Consider the following 18,835-nt stretch of genomic DNA (forward strand, 5'->3'; position numbering starts at 1 on the left):
GTTCTGTCTCCTTATCATTACAACAATTATTAGTAGCATTATTAGCATATTTATTATTATAACATTTAATTTCAATTAAAAATTGTTCTCAGCCCATGAGATTTACCATTCTTTCTGATTCTCCTGCCCACTAGGCCTAGGCAGGGTGGGAGTGAATGAGCAGCTGTATGGTCCTCTGTTGCTGGCTCAGGTTAAATCGTGTTACTGGTTTTATCAGTCTACTTCATCAAGAGAGTGTGCCCATCACTATAACCAAAACATGCCTAAAATGTCAGCTCATTTGTCTTACCATAAAATAAATACCATGAAATAAATTTAAGGTGAATTCTAATATTAGAAGTTAAAAAAAACCATAAAAACCAAGTCTTCCCCAATACATTTACCTGTTCCTGTAATTCCCATTTAAGCATTTTTACAAATCTGTGTTAAGAACTAACAGTACGAGGCACTGAAGGGACCAGGGCCATTTCAAAGAAGAGGACATGCTAAAGTATAGCTACCTGTGCGTGAAACCATTCCACTGACTGTATTAAAATGCTTCCACTCCTTCCTTCCATATATCTCCAGGACCTCTTCAGATGTCATGCTCTTTGTACCGTGGCTTGCCCTGTTTGATGCATTGTTTACAAAAAACAAAGCAAAACAGAAGAGAGTTGAAAACACACAAACTACAACTTGTGCAAAGTAACATACTGCAACTGAATTTCAGTGCATGCAAGCTGATCAAAACTGACTCTCTTTAAAGCTTAGAAGTTTCCCAGGACCTACTAAGCTTTTATCATATACATTCCAGCTCTCGATAAAGGCCTTACTACACAAAGGTCTGGTTGGCTGGGGGCACAGCTACTGTGCCTCACCTGCTAACACAATCACTCTGTATTGCTCGAATGTTTTCAATTGTGTCAGGACACTCGCTATACTTGAGCTATCAATATACACTGCACAATAAAGCACAGTGCAGAAAGCCTATACAGCCTGGTAACATCACAGAATGCAGGGCAGAACTATAGAAAAGTGCTAGTTTGAGCCCTGCAAGCAGCTTTTTAATACATAAGTACACACAAGCCTTTTTAGGCATTAAAAATTAACTACTTGGACCATCAAATTGGGTCCCATTTTGAAGCAAATGCATGAGAGGCATTTTGAAGCAATGTCAAGAGAGGTAACCCTGTACCAACTCTTCCCTTTAATGAGGTATGCCCTGTTATCTTGAATTCTGCATTCAGTACTCCAAAATTCATGCTATTAAATGAATTTTAGGGTACACAGCAATGACTCAAAAGTATTTCTTTCTTCTTTTAATTAATGAGATCTGACTTTCCTTAGCATCTTCAAGCTCCTTCAGAGAGCTATCAGAAGAAGAAAAAAAAAAAAGTAGAGTCTGCCTTGCATTCTAAATTACACAGATTTTCATTCTGGAACAAAATTAGGGAGAAATGGGACTAGGATTGGTATATTTTAGATACATTTGCTTTTCAGATTTTTGATTCCAAATAGCAGTCTTCTATATGAAACAAAAGAAAAAGAAAAAAAGGAAGGCAAGAAAGAAGAACTAAGAATTTACTGAAATTGATGACTGAAAGCAAAATAGCTTTTAAGTGGAAAACCCCCAGAATTCCCAAAGTGAATGTATCAGCTTCTGTGGTTAATTTATCTCAAGCTGTTTAAATTATAAGTTGTAAACTTGAAGAATTTTGAATGTCTACAGCACAAAGAAAATAGTCATTCCAGTCATTAGTACTGCCCCCCAAGCCAGGTTACTCTCAATCCAAAGAAAAACCTTACCCAGGATTTTAGCAGAACTGGACAAAGAGTACATTGGTAGCCACAAAAAAAAATGAATTCACTTTCAAAATCAATGTGTCCTCAGAGTCTCAGATTTTATTAAAAGTTAAGTATTATTTACTACCAGCTAACATTAAAACATTACCAAAAGATTCCATATGTAACATTAAAAGAAACTAAGCACCACAATACCAAAGAGTATTTAAACTTTTACATCTAATAAATTAATGCATGCTGAAATAAATATTTTAAATATTTATAAAATTGAGAGATGGCATTTAGGAAGGAGATAAAATGTTAGTGTATTTAACAATACAACTTATATTTAACATTATGGATTTATTGTCAATATTACCTTAAAACCGTTCCATCTTCTGCAAGTTTCAGGAAGTTTCCTTCTTCAATGTCCAACACCAAGCCTTTGCAACTAAGAATAAATTAATTTTAAGGAAGAAACAAAAAATTAATATTTTCAGAGGACTGTCTTCTTATCTATCAGTGATATGCAGTTACAGAAGCTATGGTGTTTCTGCAGCTATGATACTACAGAAAACCAAAAACGTCACAACCCTTCCAATTCTTCCATGCTTGAACAATCCTCTCTATATGAAAGTGCATATTACTACAATGAGGACTGGATTTTCCTTCCATAGAAAAATCCTACTAAATAAACCCAGTTCCATGTCCAGTAAATTTAGGAACTGTTATATAGATTGGTTGGAGGTTTAAGGTCTAAACATATAAAACTAAGAAATGTGATATTTAAGTCACTTCCATTAAAGAATTTCTTTTTTTGGTGGCAACTCCTTTAGTTATTCCTTATTACTTATTTAGTTATTACTGTCATTACAGACAAGAGGGGTAGAACATCACTCTAAATGAGGCAACTCAATAAGCTAAGAACACATGAAGCAGAAGCATTGCCATGTTAGCCATCACAAATAAGAACAGTTGACAGCATTGGAGACACTGAGCAAGAGTTTCTAATTCTCCCTAATAAATCTTTATCTTCCAGATTTGCTTAGGTTCTTTGAAAAATTAATTCATAGTTCAGTGATTAGAATACAAATGAATAAACAAGACTGAGGAAGCAATGGCATCTTCATCCTCTATGAGGCCCCCAAAGGAAAGAATATATGCCAAGAAGGCAGCAAGCAGATGCCAACTTTTCATGAATGACTCCTCGGCAAGAAGCAATGACACACTTGTTACCAGCACTGTGGACTTGCAGGTCCATGTTAATGAACCTCCTGCTTCAATGAGAGACCAAACCCAAGATATCTAGAGCCGAAAAAAATGATCTCTTCCATCATAGGCCTCAAAATATGATAAATAGATACATTGCTTGTCTCATGGAAGTTGAAATCAATCTCACTGGAAATTGTCCAGTCAAATATTGAATTGTAAAAAAACATTACACAAGAATACACACATTATTAAAAAAAAATCTCTGCGTACCTACATCTAATGATTATTTGGCCTTCAAGTCTCCACCCCCATGGTCTAAATAATAACCTTATAAAGTTAAAAGATCAAGATTCAAGTTAAGTTCCTGCCCAGAGACCACTGAGTTCAGAGCAGGAACTTGGGCTTCAGTCTTTTTCATCACGGCTTTGTGCCTGATGTGCCACCCAAGTCCTACCCACTGGCATGTCACCTTTCCATGGCTTCTCAGAAGGCTGTTAGGATTAATCCACCTCACACAAATAAAACAACAACTGTTGAGGTAAAAATGACTAAAATCTGTTGAATAGAATGTAGAAGACAAAGATGATATGTAAGAGACTGAGACTAAAAGGCTCGTGTCCAGACAGCTGGAAGCACAGACAAAGCAAGCTTAGATGCTCAGTTCCCTCTTCAAAATACCATGTTAGAAGTATCTCATGAGAAATACTTCTTCAAACAAGTATTTGAAACTGTAATTTTGGATTTATCCATTGGGCTTGACAACCATAACATCAACTCACAGATAAATGAAGCTGTTCTTTGAGCTTCGTAAAAAAGTTACAGTGTAAAGGAATGACATTATTTTCAATGTACTCACCAGAAGTCTAAGCTGTCTGGAGCTAGAGTCAGCAAGTCTTCGTCATATCCCTTCTCTGTTACCAGATACTGGGCAAAACTATCATATATTAGCTACAAATGAAAAAAACATTGCATTCATTATATCGCTTAAGTGAGATCAAAGACACTGCTTCCTTGAAAAGGGGCGAGATGCAAGCGTTAATGCTTCCTAAGTAAAATCAAACCATGGAGCCAGGGGCCCTGTCCCACTGCCTCCACTGGGAAATAGTGCTTGAGGTTATTTCAGTCATGACTGGAACACATAGAAGAGTTCTGGCGCAATGTGTTCACCATGACCCAGATTACAACATTCTACTGTCCAGTCCCTGTGCTTCAAGACTGTTGGTAAATCAAGACAGTAAGTACTTAAAGGCTAGTCATGATTTTCACCTCCCCAATCACCCTTTTTGCTTTTTTTTTTTTCAGTTTTACATGTTGTCGTTTCTAAGATTCAACAAGCGGCTTCTAAACCAGTAAGCATTTATCTTTAGGGGCGTTTTAAAAGTATTTGAAGGAAATAATTTTGAAGAAAAGAGGCAACTACTGAATAAACAGTTATTATTTCTAAGTTCAAATGGCCTAGCATGACACTCAGCAATTTATTAATCTACAGTGTAAAGTTTTACAAGAAGCTCTACGGAGATGCTGCCATGTCCTTAAAGACTATCCAAAAATAGTATTTGCTCTCTTTTTCTTGTGGTTCTTTCATTAATGCTGTTGTTCCCTGGCCTTTTTTCTTTAATTACAACAGATGCTCTTGGAATTAGTATGAACAACGTCTGAGAAAGACAAATTATGAAAGACAACGTTGGAATAGTAAGAACTAACTACATCTTCAGCTGGGCCTATCAGCCTTTTAAAGTATTTCTCATTTCCAAGAGATAAGGAGGCATGCAACAGCATGTGTCAGTCTGCCTCTGTCTCCTGCGAGAAGATGAAGAGTGTACCAAGTTTAGTAAAAGTTTTGAGATTTTTTTTCTCAACTTTGTTCATTGGTTGGTTAGCATTTTTAAAAAAGTCTTCTAGCTATCAATTGTCTAATGTTTGCCTTCATCTGACAGAATTTGTATCAGCAAGAACGTGCTTGTGCATGGCAAGAATATGGAAGGTAAGCCTAGTGTTACACAGTTTCCACCTAAAATTTAAGAGCTCATACATTGTTACTGTTGAATCCTCTTTTGTAACCACGATGCCTCTCCACTCAAGTTCTCACATAGCTAAGGGAAGCAATGCACTTTTTCAGCACAGGATGCCTATTAATAAACGGGACAGCTCATAAACATTAGTTTCTATACCAGATTCTGAAATTATCTTGCAATTAGCGTGGGAGTCCTGTGCAGTGCAAAATGTACTGTAAGTGAATTGAGACAAAGAAAGGGGGAGAGTGAGACACCATGAGCATCCACGACACAAGATACCTCCAGAACTGAGTCCTGACATCAACAGAGAATGACGAGTAAGATTACCAGGGAGGTGAAAAACGAAAGTGACAAGGGCGGGAACGCACAGCACAGGCAGCAATTTCTCTTCGAAAGAGACCACAGGGCTAAGTCAGAGGTGCCTCGTGCCTCTAAACTCGGCGTTTTATTTAAGCCCCAGAAAGTTCGCAAATGTCCAAAGCGCTGCGGGCTCCTTACTCTGCAGCATCTCTGGATTTAGCGGGTGGGCTCTACCTTTTGCTCAGCGCCGCTATGGCCAGGGAAGAAGAACCATTTTCAAGGAATGAGACATGGCTGTCCCCTCCGCTCGGGCAGAGAGGCCTGCTGAGGAAGCGCCCGGCGAGAGATGCACTTGCGATTCTCTTATCTTCCGTGGATGTCAGACACAGCTGGCCCCGGGCTCGCTGCCCCCGCCGGAGGGCTCCCGGCCCCGCGCCCCGGCGCTTTGCCTTCGGCGGGGCATGCGGCGGCAGCGGGGCGGAGCGGGGCCCCTCCCGCGGCTCTCTCGGCCGCGTCGCGCCGCCCGCACTCACCCGTGCGCTCTGCGGGAGGTGGTACCGGCAGAGCGTGTGGTCCAGGTCGAAGCCCACCACGTCGCACTCGGCCAGGGAAAAGTGCTGCTGCATCGCCGAGCCGCCGCCGCCGCAGGCGGGCGGAGGAGGAGGAGGAGAAAGAGGCGGGGAGGAGGAAGGAGCGCGGGCGGCGCTTCCTGCGGAGCCGAGCCGGGCAGAGCGGAGCGGGGCCCGGGGTACACCCTCGGCCCGCTCCGCCCCGCCCCGGCGGGGCCGCCCTCACCTGCGGCACAGCCCCTCGGCCAGCCCGGGCATGGAGGGGCGGGCGCACGGAGGATGGCCGGAGGCGTGTCCAAGCGCTCGAATTCGAAAAACACGCTTCCCGCCGCGGCTTTGTGCGCTGGGGAACAGGCGTGGGAGCGGAGGGGTACCGCTCGCCTGGCAGACCGCGAGCCTCCGTGGGGTGTCTGCTGGGACCTGGCGAGCAGGGAGCTGGCGGGGAACAGCAGTCAACCTTGGTTAGTGACAGAACGGCCGGTGCCACACCGCAAGGGCCCTACCAGGGACGATTAGCATATATAAAAGTAGAAAAACTCTACTACTTCGTTATGAACCCTCAGCACATTTGGGATGACACCAAGCTGTGTGGTGCAGTCGAATCCCTGGAGGGAAGAGTTGTCAGCTAGAGGGACCTAGACAGGCTTGAGAGGTGGGACTGTGCATACCTCCTGAAGTTGAACCAAATGCAAGGTGCTGCACCTGGGTCAGGACAATCCCAAGCACAAGTGCAGGCTGGGCAGTGAATGGACAGATAGCAACCTTGAGTAAAAGGAGCTGGGGGATATTGGTGGAGAAGAAGCTCAATATGACCTTCCTAAAGTGCACATTACCTTACCACCAGGTAATGTGCACTTCCATCCCAGAAAGCCAACTGTGTCCTGGGACGTACCTAAAGAAGTGTGGGGAGCAGGGCAAGGGAGGGGTTTCTGCCCTTCTACTCCACTCCTGTAATGTCCAGCTCTGGGGCCCCAAACAGAAGAAAGATGTGCAACCTGCTGGAGCAAGTCCTGAGGAGGGTCATGAAGATAATCAGAGGACTGGAGCACCTCTCTTATGAAGACAGGCTGAGAGAACTGAGGTTGTTCAGCCTGGAGAAGAGAAGGCTTCAGAGAGACCTTACAGCAGCCTTCTAGTACCTAAAGGAGCTTACATGAAGGCTGGAGAGGGATTTTCTACAAAGGCATTTAGTGATAGGACAAGGGCTTTAAACCAAGGGTAGGTTTGGGTTAGATGTAGGGAAAGAAATTCTTTCCTATAAGGGTGGTGGGGCACTGGAACATGTTGGCCAAAGAAGTCATGCATGCCCCATCCCGTGAATAGTTGAAGGTTAGGTTGGATGGGGCCCCAGGCAGCCTGATGTAGTGGAAGGTTCATGTCAGGAGGGTTGAAACCAGATGATCTTAAAGGCAAACTTCCAAGGCAAACCATTTTATGATTCAATGTCAAAGTTGTGCAGGGTATACTGTATACAGTAAACCACACTATCACACTATGTTGTGCGTTTGGCTGTGGAAAAACCAAAATTCCATAGGTAATTCCATAGCTACCTTTTAATTTATTGACAGTTTTGGTAATTAAAAAAAAAAAAAAAAAGAAAAGAAAAAAAGAAAAGAAAATAATAATATTAAGAACAGTACAGTCTGTGTCCAGAATACATTAACAAATGAGCTTTTGATAGGTATCTGCTGAATAAATAATGCTGAAGTGCAGTTAGAAAGTGCTGTCTGAAAGAAAGTACTATATTTGGAGACAAGCAAACAGATGAGAGTTGCATTGAGGTAGTCTTATTCTCAGTGGTTGAACTTGAATATAGCTACGGCTGGACTCCAGATGCTAAAACAACTGGGCTTGACAGCCTTTTTTGAAGGACTTTCTTATTCTTCAATTCTTTTCTGTCAGTAGAACAATGACACCATCAAAACTTTGTTTTGATTCACAAAACATGAAAAATTCTAGTTGAATATATTATAAATACATATATTTTCTTTTAAAATTCCTGTATGGCTATAAATAGAATAGTATAAAAGGTAATTGAATTGAGAGCAATTGCTAAAAAGCATTTAATACAAGTCACCTTTTCCAGTGTTGCCTACCTTTGCATAGCTCTAAGTGCTGTGCTTTGCAGGTGGATAAATTGGAGTTCATAATCATAGTAGTGTGCACCAGAAATTTTTATTATGTCAAATTTTGATTTGATTTTTGCAGGATCATTCAATGATACTTTGGTGTTACAGAGAAAAATACTTTTGAAAGTACATTCAAGTAGTAAATAGATACAATTTTCTTATATATAAAGAACTATAATGTACTTATATATTAAGATTAAGTTTGCTATGTTCAGGTAGACACAGATGAGAAAAATTTAATAGCATGACCTCTCACATGCATTTAAGAATTCCACTGAGAAGTTCTGTATCAGATTAGGAATTTAACTAGACAGGAAAATATATAGAAATTAGGAATAAAGTTCAAAAATGCTAGTAGTAGGGCAGAATGAGCATTTAAGGTGTCAGAGCAAGATAGAAATGGATTACACATAATTTACCAAAGCCCATTGTACAGCAGCTTCCCTCAAGGGTTCTCAGAATCTCCCACAGGCATGAATATACTTTCTAATGCTGCTGTATCTGTATATATATGTATAACATTTAATATATACTCACACCATACATTATATATGTATGCACACCATAAATTATGTATAAATAATGATACATACATGTGTTTTAGACATATGTTAAAGAAATACATATATGCCTAAATACATTAAAAAAAAATTAACATGTGTGAAACCTGAGCATACCAGAAAGGTACATCCAGGACCTCACACACAGCAGGGATTATAACTATCCAGATGATGCAGCAGCTAGGAACTGAGAACACAAGGCAATTTACCTTCCTAAAGCTGCTCACTTCAGAAAACACAGAGCAAATTCCTGTCCTACTGAAGTTGATGGCCACAATTTTGATTGACTTCAGAGGGTCCAAAAGGTCACCCACTGTTAGTGTTTCATGCTGTTCTCATATAAAGTTTGTCTGCCTTGCAGTTTATATCAGTACAGCTATCTTATTCCAGTTACTTTTTTTTTTTTTCCTGAAAAGGATTCAGGTAGCTTCCAAAATAGTATTTAGGTTATTCCAATTTCTTGCTATGCCAGTAATGCATTTTATACAAAAAACTCATCAAAAAAGCAATTTAACACACTGAAGTATTGAAACATCTGAATAGATACTGAAAATTATGTATTCATTGATAAAATCATAGAATCTTTTGGGTTAAAAGTCCAACCCTCTGGTCACTGTATTCACTGTTAACTGAGTGTAATCTTGAACATCCAGATTTTGTGAATGCTGGACAATTATATTGATAGTAATGATAAGTGATCATAGAATTTACAGCACAATAGTACTAATCATACTTATCTTAAACCACTTTGTGTCGGGAACAATATTCACCCATGGAGGGATTCAGCAAGTTAAACTTCAGATACATGAAGCTGAAGAATAAATCAGAAGTTTGATAACAAGAAATAGAGAAAATATTAATGAAAAGAATTGGTCTTCAGTTCTGAGGAAAGAGAAGATAAATGAGAGAATAACACTTTATCTTCAGTATTTGCAGCACAAGCCTGGTAATAGTCTTGGCCATTTACTTTCAACACATATGCACCACATTTTATTTCATTTTCTTTTGTCTTAAAAGTGTTTTGTCTCTCAGTTTCTTCCTTTCAGATGAATTCTTTAAATATACTGATATCCCATTCAAAGGCCTTTCTCAGACAGGAGCTGCCTTTAATGAAAATCCTCTGCAAAAACTGAAGAACCTTAATGTGTTTACAGCATCCTTTCAGCCCTGTCCTTCAGGTTTGATGGCACCTTGAGACACTCGGAGATGTCCACATAACTGAAGTTGAGCTGTTGAACTATCAGAGTCCAACTTAATTTCTTTTTGGTTGCCCCATGGTTAATTTATGCATCACAGTAATTTCTTTTATGTTGTAAATATGTGGTAATCGGGAAAAATCATAAATCCTGTCCTAGAAGGGGAAATTGGTCACTCTGTACAGAGATAGAATTGCTTGTGGTATAGTACACCTGAAGACCAGCATCCCTCAGGCTGGGGCTGCAAGGCTGCCTGGAGGGACATTCCGTCTCCAGCCCTCAACCCCTGATGCACAGACCCCCATGGAGCCTGCAGGAGAGGGCAGTGGCTTCTGCACACCCTCAGCACCCTGATGTTTAGCAGCCTGCAGGAAACGTGTGAAGTGGGTGATTTGACTTGTCAAAGCCTTTTAGAAATACAGAAAAGGAGCATTTTGATTTCCCTTGTGCCACATCATGCCTGCTTTCTGTGCAGAACAGGCTCCTAACGCCATGTAGCTTTAAAGCACAAGAGCCTACTGACGTGGCCTGGAGAGCAAACGGGACACAACTGGGTGTGGTAACGTACATGAAGGCATGAGAACTCTGTCAAAATCCTGGCTGTCACACAGAAGTTGTAGGCCTCTGAGCAGGACAAGCAGCGCAGCTCCTCGCTTTCTTTGTCCTTAAGGGGGCAGCAGTACAATACATTGGAGCATCCCTCGGAGCTAGCTGGGGACCATCTGCGCCTTAGCCTATTTCACTTCCCTTAAGCTTCGTGTGTATTGTCATAGGACTGTGTGAGCTGACTTTGTCCCAACTATGCAGTTGTAGCCGTTTGTCTATTTTGGCAAGGGTTATAAGGGGTTTTTTCAGTTTCTAAAAAAAAGGGAGAGGCCCTCATATTATTAAGGAAGAGTATATAATAGTGCTATGTGAAAATAAGAATTTGAACAAATACAGATCATTTTCATTTTAGACAAGGAACATCTTATGCAGAAGTAAGGTCAGAACATTCTAGATTTTTCCCTGTTGGTTTTTAAGAAATGTATGCAAATACTTTTGGAGTAACATTAGTCAAACCAAAAAGTGTTGGGTTTTGGGTTTTTTTAAAATATATTTTATTTTAGCACCCTGATAAGACATGTACTCAGGTTTGTACTTATTTTAGCTTTTAACCTATGCAGTGCACAGGTATAAGAATGCCTCACAGCCCAGCATCCCCACTCTGAAGCAACCTATGATGCTTCAATGGGATTCTTCATACATTTAAACAGGGTTGTTGTATTTGGTTCTGTGATTTTAAGTTTAGGACACTAAGAAGGAAACATTTGTTTAGGAACCATCACAGTAATAAACTCAGGATATACAGAAGTAAGGTTATGACTTTTTACAGAGTGATACTTTGGGAGACATAGGTCTATCAACACTAATTTATTTTAGGGATAACATTTGTCTCTGCAAGACAGTGAAATCTGTCAAGAATATATTTTCTTTGAAAAACGGTCTCTAGCACATATTATTTCCTTAGTAGACTTTTAAAAGTTGAACAAAATACTATATAATTTTAAAGGCATCCCTCTGTGGCACACAGGATGCCTTGTTACTAGGTAGAGAAGCTTGGTGGATTTACTTAAGCATTGATCAGGATTTAATATTCTATTAAATTCCAGTGACTTCACAATTTTTAATATTTATTGGGATGTTTAGCAGCCTTTTATATATGGTACAAAATATGGACACATCAACTTTCTAGTGGAATTACACACATACAATTTATAGTGTCCTGCTGGGATTAGAACATCTGATTACACCTGGCGCCTCAGTACTATATTCCCTACATTCTATCTGACCAGCATAGAAATGAAAATCAGGATGCTGAACAGAGAAGATTCCCAAAACTAAACCCAGTAGTTCATCAAAAGGTTAAACAGACAGTAATCCACTAGGTGCTCAGAGTCTCTCAAAAGCCTTCTTACTGTCCTTATCATCTCTCTCAGATCTTGTAATCTACTGCAGGCTGTTCCCACGCAACATGAAAGAAAGAAATGAAAATCAGGTTTTTTTGTCAGAATGATTAATAACCAGGACTGATTGCTGGACCCTTAGTGAATATATATTTTTAAACTCTGCATAGTTGTTTAAAGGTACTTTGAAAGATTTTTCTTTTTGACCTGGCTGAATGTTATGTTTAATCAAAAGAAATTGCACTAGAAATATAGACTTGTGGGGAAGATATGCTTCCAAAACACACCTTTTTGTATTTAATAGTGAGAGAAGAGTGCAGTTTCTGTGATCTATGGGACACAGTCTTATTTTTCCTATGTTTGGGATTTTTTCTTGTTCTTTTGGGCCTACTCTTATGTTTTCGATGTGAAGTATAAAATCCAGATTACTCAATTTTCAGTCCTCGTTTTCCATTCTTTCGTGGTGTATTCATGGACCGATAATATAAATTGCTTATGGCTTCAATTTCTTCATGAGTAAACCAGGAATATGTCTAATTCAGACATTCTGAAGATTTCTGAGTTGTCCAAATGGGTTACAGACTTACATTTCAAGCCTGACATTTGCTGGTTATTGCATAAAAAAATCTAATCTATTCCAATATGCAGTCTGCACAAAAGAACAGAGCTATCGAACAGCCAGTGGGAAATGCCACAACTATAACACTGCAGACTTGCAGATAACAGAACTAGGAAAGACCTAACAACAGCCATGTTCTGCCCTGGGACAGGATCAATCTGACTACAAACACCCTTAGAAGTCAGTTGTCTACTTCTTTAAAAGTACCCCTTTGAGAGAGCCACTGAGGCAATTTCTTCCAGAGTTTAATAGTCCTTACCTGCAGAACACAGAGTTTTCTCCCTCCCTTCATTTCAAAACAAAGGCTCTGTTGCTCTAATGCATCTTTTTTTCTTGTGTTGTGTCCTATTCCTAGCAGATGTGAGAACCACATGCACCAGACTTCCATCTATTTGAAGGCTGCTACCATGTTTTCCCACAGACTCTTTTTGTTTAATTGTTTAAGTTCCTTTCGAATAGGCTGAAGGGTTTGGAGCCTGCTTGTCTTTGATTCTCAATCTGGGTGATGTTCATTCATCATTCCATTATCAAACTGGTCATTATCAAATTTTCTGGAATACAGGATCAAAAACTGGGCATGTTGCTCTAGTTTCGGTCTTACTGTGACTGAGTACAGAAAAATTTAATCCACTGTAATATAACACAGAAATCTGTGCTTTTAAACTAACATACAAGTTAATTAATTACAATCTTTTCCATGTTAGGATTTTCAAGACCAGATTTTATCCTATTTCTATGATGAGTAGAGGTCAACTTTTTCCTTCTTTAACTATAAACTCTCTTTCTTAAGGAGCACTTGATCTTCTATTCAATACATATTTTCTTCCGTATGTGTTCATTACTGATTATAATGAGAGTGATATTTCTTGGGGCTGCAATAAAAAAAAGCTAATATTAATGCTTATAAATCTAAAATACAGGAGCTTCTTTTGAATATAAATTGCATTTGATATTTACTGTTCTGCTTCTGCTTCTAGAAGATGTCTAGTAGTGGTCTGATGGAAGGATAAAAAAAAGTGTGCTGCATTTTGATAAGAAGGAGATGATGTAGAGGAATGTATACTAAGCATCAAGAAAAGTCCATCATGCTTATATAACTGTTTAAATATCTGTACTCTGTTTCTATGTATGTCTGGGAAGCAGGTCAGAGCAACCTCTTCTGTTTTTCGGAAAACTCTGTGTCTCCATTTAGCTACTTTCATGTTCTTGGCAGGGAGAGAGGCAATTCTGATAAGGTTTAAAGCTGTGGAAGCAAAGACAAAGGAATGTGAATTTGGGGAAAAAAATTCAGAGAGAGAAGGTGACAGAATTCTTCATCAGAAGTCCTTACTGAGAGTGAGAATCACCAAAGCTGGTGGCTTCCTACCCTCTTTCCCTGCATTTATTAAGATCATGCATGTTGGATGATGTTCTTTGTACAGAATCACATTGTACAGCTGTGAAAGACATGCAGAAAGAAAAGAGGAGGCAGGAAACTATACAGAAATTTTCTACATCTCTAGAGAGAGAATACTGAAACAAAAGAAAAGGAAGAACAGTAAGAAGATACATATTTGCAAGACAAGCTGCATCAGTTTGTGCAACACGTACCTGTCTGCTACTTCCTAATATGGGTTTGAAGCATATCCCAGCTTTGTAGGTTTCTTTCCGCCTATCCTTTACTTTTCATAGGGAAAATATGTAAGTGCACATCCTGAGGTTGCTGTGGAGCACTTTAAATTCCTTTTCCTCTGTCTTATAAAGAGTGTCTTACCTTTTGGATATTTTTCTTTATATGATATGTCGCTATGAAAGGCAGATACAGTAGAAAGAAAACAGGAAGTAGAAAACTATTTACAAAACATACAAGGAGAGAGGGACACTTAGGAAGGTGGGTGGACCATGCACAGGATTCACATAGTCATAGGAAGTGATTACAGAATCAGACCTTTTCCTATAGAGAGACGGTAGATATATAAAATCCTAATGTATGCACAGTTAATGGAAATGAGTTTTGTTTAAATATAATCTAGCAAGAAGAATAAAAGTAAGATGGATGAGAGAGGGAGATGCTGATCTCTTATCCCTGAGATCCAGTAACAGGGTATGTAGAAATGGTTCAAAGTTGAACCAGGGGAGGTTCCAGCTGGATGTTAGGAAGCGTTTCTTTACTGAGAGGGTGGTCAAACACTGGAATGCTCTTCCTAGAGAGGTAGCTGGTACCCCAAGCCTGCCAGTGTTTAAGAAGTGTTTGGGCATTGTCCTTTAAAACATGCTTTAACTTTTGGCCAGTCCTGAAGTGGTCAGGCAGATGATCATTACAAGTCACCTCCAGCTGAACTGTTCTGTTCTGCTCTGTTCTGTTCTCTTCTAAAATTAACAGCTAGTTTTTCTAGTGGTTTTGTGTGTCATATTTCAGTAATCTAAAGTCATTAAAAAGATGTGTTCCTTTATATGATATATATTACTATTATTCTAATAGTAAATTTCAGCTCTCTGTGAGGTGCTGCCTTTTTGAGGTACAGAGAAGGTCAGGAGAGAGTGCTGGTTTTATTTTAGGAAAGAAACTCTGAGCACTTTCATTCACAGGTGAAACAATGAGTACAGTACTTTGATACACTGCTCCTTTCCATCCATCTCTCTTTGGACTTCTCTGCTTCTTTTGATGAGATTCCAAAATCAGATATAAATGGTAAATCATGTTCACAAGTCATCTATGTTGTAGCATGCAGACTTTGATAGAATTATGTGAGAAATGATCTTGACCCATCATAAAATCTTCATAAATAAATACACATTCTAAATTTAAAAACTATTCATAGCAGGGTCAGCTTTGGAATACATTTTCTTAAAAGAATGGCAAAATCATGCTTGCTGATTATTCTTTGTCATCCACTTGCCATATTTTTTTCCCACACAGAGATAAATTTGATTAGAAGTGTTTTTCATGCCTTAGAGAGCTACAGCTCTGGTTTTATTCAGAGAGGCTGCTTCATAGAAAGCAAATTAAGTTACAACTTTTAACACTGTGGGCTGTATATCATTTAGAATAATGTACAATGAAATGAAAAATAATGGTTGAGGTCTGGTCCCATTGCAGATAATGGCAAAACTCACATTAAATTTGAGCAAAGTGGGATCTGTTTGTTTGAACAAATAGAGGAAGTCTCTATTCTGTCAATCCTTGACAGAACCTTATTCCTCTCTGTTAATTTGTTGTCAGATGTAACGTGTTTCAGCCCCAAATTTGGCTAATAAATAAGCAACCCTCATCACCAAAGCACTTGAAAGTATACTTTTAATGTTTTTCTAGGGTAGAGATGGATTACTGGATCAGCCTTTTGGAAATAAATAGCCAGAGTTTTCTCATTACAAATGCAAAAAGATTTCAAGTTGGAAAATGCAGAATCAAATGTGTCTCTATGTCTTCGTGGATTTATGGTTCAAGATAATAGACAAAACCAGGAAAGTAATTAATCAATAAGAATAAACAATTTTGTCAAGAGTAAAATTACACACATAATTTATTTTCACTGAAAAAAAAGGCAATTTGCAAATTAGAGAAACAAAATGGAAGTGCTGATTAAAAGGAATATAAAAAAGCTACAAAGTGGTAGTAATGTGTTCCATTTTAATGTGCAAATGGAAAGAAATATAGCTGAAAAGACAGCTGTAATAAAAAAATCACTGTGCTTTATTTCAGTTTGTTACCTCAAAAAAAAAACTCCACAACTTTAAAATGGTTAGTCATTTAAATTATTCCCCAAGAACAGATTTAAAGCCATATGCTTTTGGTTTTCTGCTAGCTTCTTTAAAGATCACATTATTTGAATATTTTACTTTGCTGAAAGGTTTGACTTGCTTTTTCATAATGCACTATGAAGTTTTTTCTAAGCAAGGTAATAATGTCGAATATTTAAAGTAGCATACATTAAATGCAGCAGCATAGCTTCTATCTTCTAAAAAAGATTATACTATGTGGAGAGTGATGCTACAGGCATCATAGATTATTTAATTACAATTCTTGAATTTTATACCTAAATTTCTAATTTCCTTACTGGAGTCTATTATTTCCTTTTACAGAATTCAACACAATTTTGAATGAAAATGTTTGTTTCTGTCGTAATCTCATTAAGAACAACCACATATTTCATAAAAAAAACTATTGATGGATATTGCCTTGGAATATTCTTTTTTCCCCAGCAGAGCTGTTCAGACTACAGTTCTTCTCTGCATGACGTAGGGGAATGGTTTCAAACACCATGTATCATCAGTAGTGGAGACTGAGTCTCAGTGATGTTCACTCCTTGTCTCTGAAATATGAGCCAGCATATTTATGTGTTGAAGTAGGGTTAATTTTTCTGAAACTACTAAGTTTTTATGTATTAATGCCAATAGTTCTATACAAACCAATAATTATAGGAACTATCTGTAATGAAAACTTATACAAAATAATTTTTGAAGGCACGTAACACAAATAGAACTTCTACCAAAACAAGCGTTTTGAAATATTGTGGATTCAAATATCATCTGTACTTATTTTATACAACTTAGTCTGATACCTTAATTCATGCAGAGCAGGACCTGATTCTAAGATCACTTCAATCAATGTCAGTGTTGCAGATTAGTTTTGTACTAAGTTTACTAAAGGATGTAATGTTAGCACATTATTCTTCTCTCCATTCAGTCAACCAAGAAAAATATGTTTCACCACCGCGTTTAAACAGGATTGTTTTGTAGAATAAGGCCTAAGGGATATTGACTCTAAGTTAATTAGAATTTGATTTAATGGACTTAGAGGACTTCAAATTAATTGGTTAAGCAGGTGCAAGGCTCCTTGCAAGAGTCTTACTTATACAGAACTTTATAGGTAATATATAGAATATAAAAAGTAACTTCAGATATCTGTCATCCTCAAACCTATAGCATCAGTGTACACTCTTTTCTTTATGGAACAAGGAAATATATATTAAAAGCAATGGGAAATTACCTAGCATGAAGGAGGAAAGTACTGGTTCATTGAATAGATTTGCTATGATTTCTAAAGTCTAAGTTTGTATAGTCCTGTCAGACACAGCTTTTAAATTATCAATCTTTGTTTCAAGTTGTTGCATATTTTAGGAAATTACTTACAATATTAGTGTTCGGTGGTTTGTGTTTTTTTAATATAGGGACCAGAATACTAAATTTCAGTATTCATACTGTAAATGTGCCAGTCTGGTTATAATAAATTCATCTTTTTTGCTAGCTAGTGCTGGCTGCACAAAGGAGGTGAGACCCTTTCATTCTTCTTAAAGTACTTTTGCCAATAAAATTAATCAATATCTTTGATTAAGTCTTTTACAGTCACTCTACCTCCAGTGGCTTATTTTTTTTTAACAATTTCTGCTCTGATATTCAGACTTCTAAACAAATTAAATAAAGATACAGAAGGCCAAAGAGCAATACAGAACTCTTTGACCTTGATTTGCAAAACACAGAAAATATAGTGGGATGCAAGACAAAAGAATTAAGTCAAGCCAAGGAATAGGTAATGCAAAGATTATTCTGTCAAATTATATGTAATTCAAATGCAGAGGACTTGGACAACAGTTTATATTGAAAAGCCCCTGAATATACATGATTACCCTCATTTGTTCCAAACTGTGAATATGAAAATCAGGATTATGGGATTTATCAGATTTTATTTTTTTCTGTAAAACCAGCAAGAACATTTTTATTACGTGCTAATTTTCTTTTCTTGCCTGTGATAAAATTATATAGTCTCTTAACCATTAAAAGAACTTTATTTTCAGAAATGCAGTGAATCCTAAATAAAGTCACTAGGATGGGAACAAAGACCCTTGCAGAAGCTGCTGCAGTGTGGCCACAACATCTCACTTACTATCCTGTCCCACATGGGATAGGAAATCTGCTCAGTGGTTCTCAGCAACTCCAATCTTATCTCTTTTTGAGAAGTCTTTTAAATCTCATTAATGATTTTAATGGCTATTTGTTAAAGTCTACTTGTTAATACACAGAACTGGTCCTGAAGATCAGGATGAAAAGAAGCTGATTTATAGTTATTGATCACTTCCAGAAAAAGTCTTTCTGTTCTTCTAAAGCCAAGCAGGGACACATATTGAGGGAAAAGATGAATTTATGCCTGGAGCTCTTTGAGATAAAGTAGTCATATACACAGCTATTTGTGGGCTTAAGCCCTGTTGTAGCTTCAGTTATCCTTATCTGAGTGGTCTCAGTGAATGCAGTGTGATTTCTAATATGTTTGTATATTGGTTCCTGAGTGTAGAGGTGGGACTTGGTCCTGAAAATGGTTGTGAATTGTACAGCTTGATTCTGTATGATGCAAATGGCTTTGTTGTCCTGATGAAACTATTCTGGGCTGTAAGTGAGTTTGCAAAGCTTTGTCAAATTAATGCCCAAGTGGCCAGAACCAAAAACCATTACAGGAAAAGTCAATCAAATATGCAAACTGAAAATTGTGAGATTACTTAGTAGTAGTTTCTAATATTCTTTGATTTTGGTGAATGTAATGAATTCTTTAAACAA

General features: G+C 38.1%; 1 protein-coding gene across 1 annotated transcript in view; it reads right to left on the reverse strand.

Moving 5' to 3' along the window:
* NT5DC1 (5'-nucleotidase domain containing 1) overlaps positions 1-5,997 on the reverse strand; it is a 127,329-nt gene extending 121,332 nt beyond the window's left edge. The window contains exons 1-4 of the mRNA XM_059842241.1: positions 5,822-5,997; positions 3,830-3,921; positions 2,141-2,212; positions 501-607 (exon numbers count right to left, since the gene is read on the reverse strand). Coding sequence (XP_059698224.1) covers positions 501-607; positions 2,141-2,212; positions 3,830-3,921; positions 5,822-5,914 — 364 coding nt within the window. The 5' untranslated portion in view covers positions 5,915-5,997. The remainder of the gene's footprint in view (positions 1-500; positions 608-2,140; positions 2,213-3,829; positions 3,922-5,821) is intronic.
* Positions 5,998-18,835: the final 12,838 nt, after the last annotated feature.

The sequence above is a fragment of the Haemorhous mexicanus genome, chromosome 3 (genome assembly GCF_027477595.1).
Source record: "Haemorhous mexicanus isolate bHaeMex1 chromosome 3, bHaeMex1.pri, whole genome shotgun sequence".
NCBI classification, from domain to species: Eukaryota; Metazoa; Chordata; class Aves; order Passeriformes; family Fringillidae; genus Haemorhous; species Haemorhous mexicanus.